The sequence below is a fragment of the Mytilus trossulus genome, chromosome 2 (genome assembly GCF_036588685.1).
Source record: "Mytilus trossulus isolate FHL-02 chromosome 2, PNRI_Mtr1.1.1.hap1, whole genome shotgun sequence".
In the NCBI taxonomy this organism is placed as follows: domain Eukaryota; kingdom Metazoa; phylum Mollusca; class Bivalvia; order Mytilida; family Mytilidae; genus Mytilus; species Mytilus trossulus.
Genome location: NC_086374.1, coordinates 14,881,685 through 14,896,729, shown reverse-complemented (window position 1 = coordinate 14,896,729; position 15,045 = coordinate 14,881,685). Strand labels below are relative to the sequence as shown.

The 15,045-nt window shown below is 31.1% G+C and overlaps 1 protein-coding gene across 3 annotated transcripts in view; it reads right to left on the bottom strand.

Annotated features, from left to right (window-relative positions):
• Positions 1 to 7,888: 7,888 nt before the first annotated feature.
• LOC134706566 (nostrin-like) overlaps positions 7,889 to 15,045 on the bottom strand; it is a 45,138-nt gene continuing 37,981 nt past the window's right edge. Inside the window, exons 12-16 of one of the 3 annotated variants that reach the window (XM_063565605.1) lie at positions 10,636 to 10,724; positions 9,606 to 9,734; positions 8,949 to 9,075; positions 8,520 to 8,612; positions 7,889 to 8,243 (exon numbers count right to left, since the gene is read on the bottom strand). In XM_063565605.1, the coding sequence (XP_063421675.1) occupies positions 8,140 to 8,243; positions 8,520 to 8,612; positions 8,949 to 9,075; positions 9,606 to 9,734; positions 10,636 to 10,724 (542 nt within the window). In that variant the 3' untranslated portion in view covers positions 7,889 to 8,139. The remainder of the gene's footprint in view (positions 8,244 to 8,519; positions 8,613 to 8,948; positions 9,076 to 9,605; positions 9,735 to 10,635; positions 10,725 to 15,045) is intronic. The other 2 variants (XM_063565607.1, XM_063565606.1) reach the window with 2 other exon arrangements.

Sequence of the window (15,045 nt, the reverse complement as noted above, 5' to 3'; positions counted from 1 at the left end):
CATCATATGACCAAAAAGGACATAAAAATAATAGCACAGTCCGTCTAAGGTCAACTAAGGCCTATGGGAGTTGAAACCTTTCAATGTAGCAAACTAACGTAAGACAAAATACATTTATAAAGAAATGTTCGAAGAGGGAAAGGGAATTGAGTACGAGTAATCATTAAAAGCTAGTTTAAATCACCTACTTTTGCTGTTTGTCGCATGCTCAACAAAAATGGGAAAAATCAGTAGATATTTTTCAATTATATTGGCATTAGATTCTAATGAAATTTCACTTGATCTTCAATACTAAATGTCATTGAGCTTCTGTCACCTTGTTAGTAAATAAAGGCAAAAGTAGTTTAAAGCTGTTCAATAGTCGTAATTCGATTAAGCAAAAACAAAATAAGGATAAATACTAAAACAGAGGGAAATTATAAAAGGAAAAGAGAACACTGAACTACAATTATCAACACTCATGACAGAAATACAGTTCAAAGAAAACACAAGACTCGACACATAGGAATGAGTAAATAAATAACATAATAGTGCATTACAACATATAGAAAATAACAGACACCTTTCACACAAGGACACCACAAATTAATATAAGCTACGCGTTACATGAATAGATCAACGTCACAAAAAGTGACGCTTTTTGTCAGGTTTAGTTACAGCAAAGACAAATGGTTTGAATTTTAGGTCCATGTTACTAAATGTGTGTCTTCAAAGGAAGACGTGTAATGATGCTGTCGAGCTACACATGACTGCTTTGTAAGATTCTTTATCGTATGTGTATTAGAAAAATATTTACAAATCTTAAAACTCATCATTCACAAATCAAATTATTGTGGAATTCAACATATTCAAAGTAGTTTCATAAACAATACTAACACTGTTTCCGCCCTTATTTTAAACAGATATGCAACAGTAATCCGTACAATTGTCTTAACAAGTCTGAAAAAAATAACAACTAACTTATTCAAAATACATCTGTTAAATGTAATTGTTAAATTTGATATTTTCAAGTTCTTGTTAATGTACAAGTATCTTACCATTGACAAAGACCGAGGGCTGTGTTTTTTTCATAGAAGAGACTGATACAACATTCATCTCTAAAATTAACTGGGAGAATGTGGGAAATTAATAATCGATTTCCTTTTCTTTTACTGAAAATTTGAGCAGAAACCTGATGAAAATTACCGTTCTCCTAAAATAAATACATGCATTATAATGTTAATCGTAAATGAAAACTCCATACAACTAAATAGCTCGATTGAAAAGACTTAAGAACAAATTACATATCTAGCTGGTGAGGGGCTTAAACGTATTGAAGTGTCTAAGTACCTAAAATCCCCGATTTTTTTTTCTTTTCTATACACATGTATCTATTTTACGGTTTTAACCTTTTTTTCTGTTTACTTATACATGTACTAGGGTTTTCTGCCTATGCATTGCAAATTAATTTTAGTTTACTTCAAAACTCTTTGTTTTAATAATAAGTTATGTCCTGTACCAAGTCAGGAAAATGACAGTTGTTATCAAATACTAGTAGTTCGTGTCTACGGATTGGCGTTTGTTTTTGTTGCACTTCGATGTTCCTGTTGGTCCTTTTTTTCCCCTTTCATAGTTGACGTGTTTCCCCCTGGTTTTTTTTTTTAACCCCGATTTGTTTTCCCGCAATCAATTTATGACTTTTGAACAGCGGTATGAAACTATTGCCTTTATTTATGTGTTTATGTGACATTTCCATGTTTATGGTTCGTGTGCTTTTGTGTGTGATGCAAATGCATGCATTTTTAACCTTTGCTTATTTTGATGTTTAGTTGATATGCTGAAGTCGGGCAATATAATTTAACATAGATAAATGATTTGTGTATACTTGTTTATACTGTTTATACTGTCTCGTAAATGAACTCACATCAAAATCGATTAAACTGAAAGCTGCTATTTAGAATGACAAAAGATTTTACAACGTATAAAGTAAAATCACAAAAATACTGAATTCAGAGGAAAATTAAATCAGACAAAACACATAAAAAACGAATGGACAAGAACCATTATTATTAGACTCCTTAATTCCTAATCAAATTTATAAATTATGTTTTATATTGCATTCAGTAAATGTTCTGCAAAACATTTTTCGATTCTTCTGAATAACGCTATTATAATGTTTTGCTTGATAGTCTGTATGCTCACTTTGGAGATAAAGTGAAATGTATTCTAATTGGAACTATCTGTGCATCTCGTCTACTTTTTGTTTTTTTATTAATGTTTTTCGTGCCCCTTATTGCAGAAATGTTATGAAGATCAGTTTATATGACCTTTTAGAGGAAAATCTACAATCAGTGTCAATTATGAACATCCACAGTCCAATCAACTTAAAACTTAGTATTCATGTGCCGTATGATATGATCTTTCTATTTTGAATGCCAAATTGAAGTTGTGACCCCAATTTTACGGTTCACTGAACATAGAAAATGATAGTGCAAATTTCAGGTTAAAGTTTTTGGTCAAGGTAGTTTTTGATAAAGTAGAAGTCCAATCAACTTGAAACTTTGTATACATGTTCCCTTTGATAGATCATTCTAATTTTCATGCAAAATTAGAGAATTTATTCCAATTTCACGGTCCACTAAACATAGAAAATGATAGTGCGAGTGAAGCATCCGTGTACTGTGGACACATTCTTGTTTTTATCGTTTTGTCAATATTTCAATTGTAATAGATACATGTAAGCCGCATTTTCGTTCTATTTATCGATTTTGGTACGACATTGAGAGATAAACATTGACCCAACTGTATTTCTCTTTCATTCAATTATTACTTTGTTGTTACAGTAACCCATCCTAGCTGACTTAAATGTGACTCTCGGGATTTATAATTGGCAAGCCATATCTGCCAAAATGTCCGGTTTTTTTTATTTCTTACTAAAATAGTTAATACTCACAGCCAATACCATTAACGCCTCTTGTTCCACCTGATTATTGCTATTTCTCAAATATTTTCTGATTTTTAACTCCAAGGGCATAAAGTTGTCATATTTTTAAAACACATTTGTAATCTGATATTAACCATGAATTGCAAGATTGAACTCAACTAGTTTTTAAAGTATCTATCTTTTAATTTTCAAGATAACAGATGATTTTCAAGATACATGTAATTGGCAAAATACTAGAATGAATACACTGGTCATTAAAGTGCAATCACTTCATACACTATTTGGCCTTTTAAACATATTTTTTTATTTGAGCCTCACTGATGAGTCTTTAGTAGACGAAATGCGTGTCTGGCTTTAATATAAAATTTTAATCATGGTATCTAAGATGCGTTTATTCAAATACGGGCCATGTTGACTTATTAGAATATATTGTCTTGCTGATCATTTTTGCATTTGCCTGATTTATCTATCTATCATACTTTTTAATACACAAATGAAAATTGCATAATAAAGATAGATCTTACCATGCTAATTATGTAAGCAGTTTACACTTGTAAAACATCTCCTTTCGTAACACCCAAAAAATTATTTCAAGTAGTTTACACCAAACCAAGTTAATAAATATTCTTTCAATAGCCAGGATAGAAATATCTTGCCATGCTGATCATTATTGATATTGCAATGTACATTTTAAAGCTATTTCCTATAGATTTGCCAGAAAATTGATGGTGGATGGAATATATATTCATACATCATATATATTTATATGCCTGTTCCAAGTCAGGAACCTTATCAAAGGTTGTACTGTTTTATATCTTCAAGTTATGTTTTTTTTAAACTTGGAGAATTTGGTGATAATTGCAACATTTTGTTTCTGCTGAATTGATTCACAACTTTTATAAGACTTTAGGACCATTCGGAGCTCGAATTAGACAACTGCCTATTGTTGAAGAATGCATGTTACTCTCTATGTTTTTTATAGTTTCGTTATTTGGTTGATGGTGAAACAAAGTATACCTAACATCTCCAAATTTAGAAAACAGTGCCATGACTTTGGTTAAGGAAACCATAAAAATCTGTCAGATCAAGCTGTTTTAAGGAATGAGGACAACAGAAGTGATTCCTTTGTATTCCAGCTTATTTCTTATGCTTGTAGAGAAAAACTATGGTTGGCTTGCTTGCTTTGTTTGTTTAAACATTTGGATGGAGAGTTGTCTCATTGGCACTCACACCACATCTTCCTATATCTATCTACCAAAGATTTGTAATTAAGATTGACATCTTGAAAAATATTTATAGGCATAGTTAAACCTGTATAAATTATATTTAAATTTGATTTGAAGTTATTCGCATTACTTTTTTACAATATACAAACAAAGCAAACAAGCTAACCAATGTCTTGCTCTACATGCATTATGAAATTAGCTGTACACAGCTATGCTTTTATACAATTACAACATATAGATTCTAAAGATCAAATCAAACAAATACTGTAACATTTATTCTTCTAATAGATTTATTCAATATATCATAATTTATGAAATCACACTTTGAAAACCTTCTTTCAACTTTGTAAATGTGTTTTCTGGTATTATAAAACAATTCAACAGTTTTCTTTACTTTTAAATGAAACAGGGTTTTCAAACATGATATAGATCACAATTTTGATAACAACATGAACACATATATAATAAGCAGTAATAATATAATATATTCTGCAATGAGTTTCGGTGTAACAATTAAATATATATTCTGCAATGAGTTTCAGTGTAACCATTAACATTATTTACATCTAACAAGAAGACACAAACATGTAACTATCATAAATTGCTATGATACATAAACAACAGGTAACAAGAACTAAAGATATGATCAAGTTAACAAGTGAGCTTTCATTCAAATTCTTCATGTGGGAGTAAGTTTGTGAATTGTTTTTAAAGAAAGATAATAAAATTATATTATAAACATGTACAACCTTCAGATATATTTCTAGATAATCTCTTTATCCTATCTCCGAAAACCTCATTCTGCATGTAATTAATATCCAGAATAAAACATAAAGATCTGTGAATTTTGTCAAACGTCACAGTTCACTTCATTAGGCATTTTCAGAAATGCTGTACTTTCATTTAATAGCTTTTGAAAATATAACATCTAATCTGCTCATATACTTGGAAATATTTTGTAGCAAATAGTATTCAACTTTTTTTTCAGGATAGGTATATCATAAAGTAAAAAGTTATGTAATGATGATTTGAAAATCTTTATAAAGAAAACTACAGTAACAAAAACCTGTCAGTCTAATAAAATATTGTATAGAAAACAAAGCAGAATAATGATGAAATGATCTAAAAGCAAAACAAACTAGCTGGTCATCATTGTTAATCCTGACATATAGCACAAGTATTGCTTGCATAATTGTGTCAGCATTCATTTAAGACATGTACTGGAATACTCAACTTCTATTCATAATTTTTTCAACATTATCTGCTGTCTTGGTCCAAGGTGTTTATTATTCCATGAATGTAAAACAGTACCACAATAGGATTATCTTATCAATATTTGGTTCAATACCACAGAGTAATACAACTATTCATGGGGTAATGTTTTTAAGGGAATTTCCAGGGCCAAGTTAAACAATACAGTTTAGTGTTAACAAAATGAATATTCCCTATCGGCTTCTAGATGAATGGGTGTTTTGGCGATCCTCAGACATGTTGGATACTGTTAAACATAGATATAATTTGACGATAGACACTAAATGTGTGACTGTTGCAATGTTTGAATCATATAGGGATGGGTCTTTCAATATACCTATTAAATTAGTAATGTATCAGATATTGGCATTCAGCAATGTGAACAAAAATAAACTAATAACACTGATCTTTGAATTCAAATCTTTGGTGAAACATCATAAATTAAGGAAATTATCTAAATTAATAAAATAAGAACATGTCAACATGTATCTCATTGAAAAACAGAAAATTCCTTTAGAAATTGAAAAATATGGGATAGAACAATACATGTTTCACAAAGCAAACAAACGGTTACATTAATAGCACTTATTTCTGATACATAAATATATACAATACATTATGCTAACATACAATAGTTCATTTTGTATCTTTGTTTGATTTAAAATTCTTAAACTTGAAAAATACATATAAGACAGCAGTGTAAAATATTTTGGTGAGAAAAATAATATACTATGACATGTCTTTACTTTACCATTATTTCATTGCAACTTACTAAATGCAAGCAATTATACATCAATTTTGTCCTAATATCAACTTGTTTCTTAATTTTTGCCAACATTTCCATTTTTTATACACAGATAACATTAAATCATTCAGCTATTTAGCAAGTTTCCCAACATCTTTTTTTAAATATAACAGAAGTGTTTATTTTATTAGTAACATACATTCATGCACTTGAGGTAACAGTTGAAAGATTATGCAAACTGGCAAATCTCAAAATTTTATTGCACTTTCTGATATGACATAACTTCATAATAATATCAAAAAAATATTTCAACACAGTAAATTTTTTTCTAACCATACATTCTGACACACTTTGGAGCTTTATAAAAATCTAAACAACTAAAGAGTTTGATTTAAAGAAATACAACAAAATTGTATAATAAAGCTAATGCCTAAAATAATATGTAATTAATAAAATAAAAATGTGAAAAATGGCAGGCTAAATAATCTATATAAAGTCAAAACTTTAATGATATTTGAAAATGAACTACACTGGTAAGCAGGAATCATGTAAAATGTGTAATGCATGTACTTATAATATATATTTTGAAATGAGACAATTTATAAAAAAAAATACAATCACCTTTATTTGTGTTTTAGCAGCATAACCTTTTTTGTACTTATCTATATAATATATCTGTATAATAATTAACAATTTCAAAATTTGAATTGTGATCACAAATACTTCACAGATAAAACTTTTGATGCCTTTTCCTTTATATATATATATATATATATATATACAACTCGTCTAAACATCAACCCAACAATGTTAGATCTGTAAATTTGCTTTCGCAAATTTTTGGTTATTCCCTCGACGGGATTCGAACCCATGCTACTGTGATATTGTGACACCAAATCGCCTGCACTGCAGTCGTCCCGCTAGACCACACGACCACCTGGGCTCTCAAAAAAAGAGCTTTCGGTGGGCATGTGTTACCTTTCCACGTCAGTTTTAATCTAGCGGCGTACTACAGTACATGATATATGAGGCATGAAGATGTTATTGTTACAGATCAGCTAAATTATCTATAGTAAAGGATCCTACAAATTAATGTAAGATACAGTCACAGAAAATAATTATATTCATAAGTACGTCTGAGTCAGTGACAACCCTACAACAGATGTATCCATCGGATCGCCATCAATGATGGTGATACATGGCTGTGTACATAATGTATATACAACTCGTCTAAACATCAACCCAACAATGTTAGATCTGTAAATTTGCTTTCGCAAATTTTTTGGTTATTCCCTCGACGGGATTCGAACCCATGCTACTGTGATATCGTGACACCAAATCGCCTGCACTGCAGTCGTCCCGCTAGACCACACGACCACCTGGGCTCTCAAAAAAAGAGCTTTCGGTGGGCATGTGTTACCTTTCCACGTCAGTTTTAATCTAGCGGCGTACTACAGTACATGATATATGAGGCATGAAGATGTTATTGTTACAGATCAGCTAAATTATCTATAGTAAAGGATCCTACAAATTAATGTAAGATACAGTCACAGAAAATAATTATATTAATAAATACGTCTGAGTCATATATATATATATATACAACTCGTCTAAACATCAACCCAACACGAGTTGTATATACATTACGTACACAGCCATGTATCACCATCATTGATGGCGATCCGATGGATACATCTGTTGTAGGGTTGTCACTGACTCGGACGTACTTATATATATATATATACATATATATTGTAACAAGTCCTCCTTTACATTAAATTTAAAATTATTCAGCATTTCTTCAATTAAAAAATGTAAAGGCTGTGCAAAAGGTTCATCAAATCTGTCAACAAAATATTTGGGATTATTACTTTACAAGCTTTGTAGTTCACTTCAGTAGAACAATAGCACAATTACAAATTTTAAAAACTATTGAATGCCATGTTAAATATCTTTTACCATTTATATCTTAACACTATTGATCATGGAGACTATCACATTTCCTGTACATAAGTTGCTGGAAATATACCAATTTTGCCTCCACATTCTCCCTGCCACCAGCCATCTTGTTGTTTATCATACAAGTTTATTATATCTCCTGAAAAACACAACATTTGAATTAATAAAACATACCCCTGAATTACTAAACTTGAATCACCATAATCACTAAACCCTTTTCAATAGATTAAATGACTGTCTCTTTTTCTCCTTAACAATGGTTTAACCATTTGTGAACAAGTTTAAAAGGTGCAAAACTGGGGAAGGGCTGGGTAGAACCTCACCCTTCTTCAATTTCACAGCCTCATACAAAAAAAGTTTATATATTTTTATGACATTGACCTGATATTGTATATTTGTAATTTATTTATTTTACCTTCAGTTAAGGTCAACTCATCATGTTGTGTAGCTTCATAACCATACAAGGCTCTACATTGTCCTATAGATTCTGTCTCAAACTCATCATCAGCTGAAATAAATCAAATACATTAATTTTTACCAACTAGACAAATAAATCAAAAAAATAATCTTTTAAACATTTATAAAAGCAGAAAAATCATTCTTCTTGAGAAAACTTTAAATGAAAATAAAGAAACAAGTAAGAAGAGTAGGAATTCTCCAAGAAATTATGTGTCTCAGTTAAAATATCATGTTCACAACATGTTCAAATAGAATATAAAATTAAACTTTATTTTATTTTGACGTTTTAAAGTATAACAAAGCACTGTGGATATCAGATTTTGTACGTACCAAAACCTGTTTCATTCTCATTGCCTTAACTAGCAAGGGTAGTAAGTGTACCTACCAAAACCTGTTTCATTCTCATTGCCTTGACTAGCAAGGGTAGTAAGTGTAACCGATGTCACATCGTATCCTGAATTCCCTTCATTGGCCATGTTTGCTGGTAACCGTAATGTTGATACTGCTACTCCCTGCCAAAATCAATAATAAAGATAGATATTACAGTATATCTTGGGTAAGTATAGCACATGAATTAAATCAAACCATATATACAATTCAGTTTATAATTCTGTTTTACCATTTTTCCTTCAAAGTGTCACAAAAGAGTTTTTGTTTTGTCAGTAAGATCTGAAAATCATTACTTGACCAGTTATGCATAAGGATTTTATTTACAATTATACTTTTATTTTTTACTTCTTCTATTGTGTGACTTTTGACCAGTATAAATTGATTACCAAGACTATTTAGTGACCCCTGACAGCTAATGATGTCTGACTTTTTACCAGCAAATGATTAGTTTTGTGGAATTTATAATGACTTCTACAAATATGCACAATATTTGAAGTGAATGTTATTGAAGGACACAATTTCAAACAATTGATTAACCAAACCATATCCATATCTTAAGAGTACATCCGGTGAAACAGTCCATACTCTTAAATATTCTGATTCAGCAATTTTTCTATAACAATCGAATGTATTCCAATGTTGAATGTCCTACCTGTTTATCTCTTGTAGTTTCTATATACTGGGCAAATTTGTGTTCCATTTTCTGTTGTTTATCTAATGAAGCAAAACTGTTGGCTAATTTAAAATGGCTAGCTTCTAAGAAATTCATCATATATGTAACCTATAAGATAAATATCACAATAAAGATTTTAGACTCGCATATAATAAATATCCCTCATTTCTCTGTCTGCATTTTAAAGAACAGTAGTTTATAAAAAAAGAAGAATTTGTTTATAGGACACAGATGCCCCACTTGTGAATATGCTAGTCAATGTCAACATTTAAACCTATTAAGATTTTTTCGTTCTGTAACACTTAATGAAATTTGTTTTTTTATGTTGTTATTAAAGATTTCTGCTGAGTTTCAGTGTTTGGATTTGTCAATTAGAAACAGTAATGGAGTAACTGCAGAAAGGTTACACCACCCAATTTCAATCTTAATTTGTATTTGGTTTTATTAAGCATTGTGTATAAGTTTCATAACTACTGATTGATGGAAAGTAAGTGTGGAACAGCAATTTTTTTTAATTTTTCAATTTATTAATGAACAAATATAAGGACAGTGAAAATCATACCGCCCAAATTAGAACTTAATCTGTGTTTAGTGGTAATTAGCATTGTGTATAAGTTTAATATTGTTTGGTTCAAATTTCAAAGTATTAGCAAACATAGATTAGGTAACATTGGCTTTACTAGATCTACAACATGATTTAGATTGTGTACTTGTTTGTACTTGTTTTTAACATAGAAATAGTAATTATTGATTGTTGTTGTTTTAATGCCACTTGTGGCATAGAGTTTTTATTGGTAGAGGAAGCCCAATTTCCCAGAAAAAACCCCACTGACCTTCAATAGGAAAACTGGCAATCCTAGTCAATTAAGATTGAAGTTGAGTCCACCTGCACCTGCAGTGTTCAAACTCTCTACATCAGTGTTGGCTGGCTAGTGATTACATTAGTAGAACTACTTAGACCACTTGGAAACCAAGGCTTCCAAAACTAGTAAATAATTGAGTTTCATACCTGTAGTAACCTCTGTTTGGTCTCAATTTGTGTTTCTGGGTCTGCAAAACCAGGTCTTTGGTTATATACTTCTACTAATTTTTCTACACCTGAAAACATTCAAAATTATAATAAAAATGATACTCTTGATTTAAAAAGCAATTTAACTAACAAGTAGGAATTTGTACAAAGTTATCAAAATATCAAGTCATTGGCAACAACTATTGAGGTTACTGCAACTTTTATTGGTTCACATGTTTAAAAAATTAGTTTGGTGTTTTCAGGACAAAGGTATCAAAAGTAATAATACTCCAATCATTTAAGAATTTATTCTTAATCAGCATTTTTCTTTTGAAACCATCTCTAAGTTGACAACCAGTAATGTTCAAGACATGATATCGAAAAAACCCATAATGAAAAGTATTTCAATTTCAGCAAAAAGTTTAATAAATATGTTTTTATTGACTTTTACTAGTAAATTTAGTGTCTGCATTACAAATTTACAAACAAAACTGTACTTGCAAAATTTGTTTATTACGATGAAAGAAGCAATTAAATTATTCAACAATATTTTCTCTAAAAATATATTTTAAATTAGAAATCAAGTTATGGTACCCAAATTGCACCCACTACCCAATTTGTGCCCATTTATACAAAAATGCAATAGATTTTTTATAGACTAAATTTTCATTATTTGTTATAATGCACACCTTTAACCATAGCTTAATATACCCATGGAAGTATATATTGACAGGAACTACTACGAACCGACTTCAAACGTTTCATCTGTGATGCCACACGTAATTTAATGACATGTTAATTAGCTTGAAACATGGCACGTTATTTACATACCAGCTTGTGGTGCCCTACACTATTGACATTCTCGGTTGCTTTATGGATTACGGAAATATACAAAGAAATCGAAAGTTGAGATAAATTATTAGGAAACAGCAATCTGAAAACCTTGGAAGATTCCGTTTTACATCTGCATATGTGTGCTGATTGAGTGATTGATGCATGAATGCGAGTCATCATTAATTCTATAGAAAAACACATTGACGATGGAAATTTGTACCAAATTTATTGAATAAATGCCCCATTTTTATTGATTTATTTTTCGTTACAAATTTGACTATAAGTTGTGATTAGTTATACTTTTTATTACATTGGCTAATGGCTTTTTTTTCCTGAAATTAATGTAGAAAATATAAGGAACTATATGTTTTTCCTACGCATTCTCAATTTGTTTTGATCCGACGTTATCGACGTCTTGACAACGCCTATTGTTGTATGACGTCAGAGAGTGAAATAACCACGTTTATTTCACATGTGAAATTATCGGTTTTTATCTAACTGGGAAATCAATGTAATTTATTGCAACCAATGTAATAAATCATAACTACAGTGTTTACTCCACTGAGTTGCACACATTTCCTGCATATTTAAGACGATTGTAAATGATCGTTCTGATAAAATCTAAAGATCAAAGAAATTTTAGGAATTATTAAGCTTCCTAAGATCATTGGTTGGCATATACAAATGTTCAGCGATGAACCCTGATGTGCTGAAATTTTTTTTAGTGCTGGGACTCAAGGATTTGTATAGTGACATTATACAAATTCTTGTGCGACTGTTCAATAATATTTACCAGTATCATTTGGACGGTTTCATTTGGTCGGATAGTGATAACATATTTTAGGGAACATAATTAGCTATATAACGTAGATATAGATCTCTGTTTTCTTCTGCTTTATTTTGTTGATTGATACTTGCTCGATTATTTTTCGTATTGCAAACTGGAAATTCATACCTACCAACTGTCACTATTTGCGGGGGATTTCCCCCATGGAGGCTACCAAATGGAAATTTTAATAGAGCAATTTTGTCCACAGTTTCAAACAAAACAATTAATCTAACAATGGCTATAGGCTTGTTAAAGTATGAAGAAGCCAAGAAACAACATTAAAATGTATTTGAAGGCCCCCTTGAAGGATTACTGGGACTATGGGAGCCATTTTGCACAAAACCCCCATGGGCATTTTGAAAAGTTGGCAGATATGGAAATTTCTACTTTCCAGGATTATCTAGTAACTTAACCATATATATTACTATAAACTTCAGTCTTAATATTTATCAAATATATTTATTGTTAACCGGCGGTAACTGGAACACACCTTAATCACAATTTTTAAAACTTCACCCACAAACTAATAAAATAATGTCACTCACTATTTCAAATAGTTGTAGAATAATTAATTCTGGGCCGATTTTCATTTTTTATGCATCAGTCAATTTGTTTAAATAAGTTGTTCATTAATAAAAGTTTACCGACATGATTGAAATAAGTAAAGGTGTTTTCCGACAGGTAATATTGTTAAGCTGTCTCGATTAAAACCATGTGATCGATAAGAAGTATCTCTGGTCAATTTATGACCGCGGCATCGCAGATAGTCACAAAAGAAATTAACGACAGCGTACTAATTAGACAGTTTTCATATCTTTTCTACAGGGCTACCCGGGTTAAAAAATAAATGCTAATTAATCTTTGTAGTTCCTGTCAATATAATACTTCCATGATATACCTTAAGATACCCAAACAAGTCCCGTAATATACCACATGATTTATCCAGGGAAAAAAGTAAGTTTTATGGAAATGTTGCATTTGTCAGAAATAAGTTTACTTTTAACAAGAGTGCACACACTGAAATGTCTCGCCTTCTATACTTATCATTGATATTATGTTGATAGTACTTAGTATAAAGCTTTATTAACAAGAGTGCACACACTGAAATGTCTCGCCTTCTTTACTAATCCTTGATACTGTCTTGATAGATCTAAATATAAAGCTTTATTACAACTGTCACATACACTCAACATTAACTAAGAAAATGAAACATTAATCAATGAACCAAGAAAATGAGGTCAAGGTCAGATGAAGCATGCCAGGCAGACATGTACAGCTAACAATTCTTCAATACAACAAATACAGTTGACTTATTGCTTATAAATAAAGAAAACAGCCCAAAACACAAACTCTTAAAACTTAGCAATGGACCGTGAAAATGAGGTCAAGGTCAAATAAAACCTGCGTAACAGACATATAGATCATAAAATATTTCCATACACAAATTTAGTTGACCTAATGCATAAAGTATTAGAAAAATAGACCAAGACTCTAAAACTTAACTTTGACCACTGAACCATGAAAATGAGGTCAAGGTCACATGACATCTGTCAGCAAGACATGTATACCTAACAATCATTCCATACACCAATTATAGTAGACCTATTGCATATAGTATAAGAAAAACAGACCAAAACACAAAAACTTAACTATAACCACTGAACCATGAAAATGAGGTCAAGGTCAGATGACACCTACCAGTTGGACATGTACACCTTACAGTCCTTCCATACACAGAATATACTAGACATATTACTTATAGTATCTGAGATATGGACTTGACCACGAAAACTTAACCTTGTTCACTGATCCATGAAATCAGGTCGAGGTCAAGTGAAAACTGTCTGACAGACATGAGGACCTTGCAAGGTACGCACATACCAAATATAGTTATCCAATTACTTATAATAAGAGAGAATTTAACATTACAAAAAATCTTAACTTTTTTTTCAAGTAGTCACTTAACCATGAAAATGAGGTCAAGGACATTGGACATGTGACTGACGGAAAGTTCGTAATATGAGGCATCTATATACAAAGTATGAAGCATCCAGGTCTTCTACCTTCTAAAATATAAAGCTTTTAAGAAGTGAGCTAACACCGCCGCCGCTGCCGCCGCCGGATCACTATCCCTATGTCGAGCTTTCTGCAAAAAAAGTTGCAGGCTAAACAAAAACTGTCACATGCACTTAACATTAACCATGAAAACTAAACAAAGACCAATGAACCATGAAAATGAGGTCAAGGTCAGATCAACCATGCTAGGCAGACATGTACAGCTAACAATGCTAACATATAACAAATATAGTTGACCTATTACTTATAGTTTAAGAAAAATAAACAAAAACACAAAAACGTAACACTGTGCAATGAACCGTGAAAATGAGGTCACTGTCAAATAAAACCTGTGCGACTGATATAAAGATCATAAAATATTTCCATACACCAAATATAGTTGACCTATGGCATATAGTATTAAATAAAAAGACCAAAACTCAAAAACTTAACTTTGACCACTGAACCATGAAAATGAGGTCAAGGTCACATGACATCTGCCAGCTAGACATGTACACCTTACAATCATTCCATACAACAAATATAGTAGACCTATTGCATTTAGTATGAGAAAAACACACCAAAACAAAAAACTTAACTATAACAACTGAACCATGAAAATGAGGTCAAGGTCAGATGACACCTGCTAGTTGGACATGTACACCTTACAGTCCTTCCATACACTGAATATA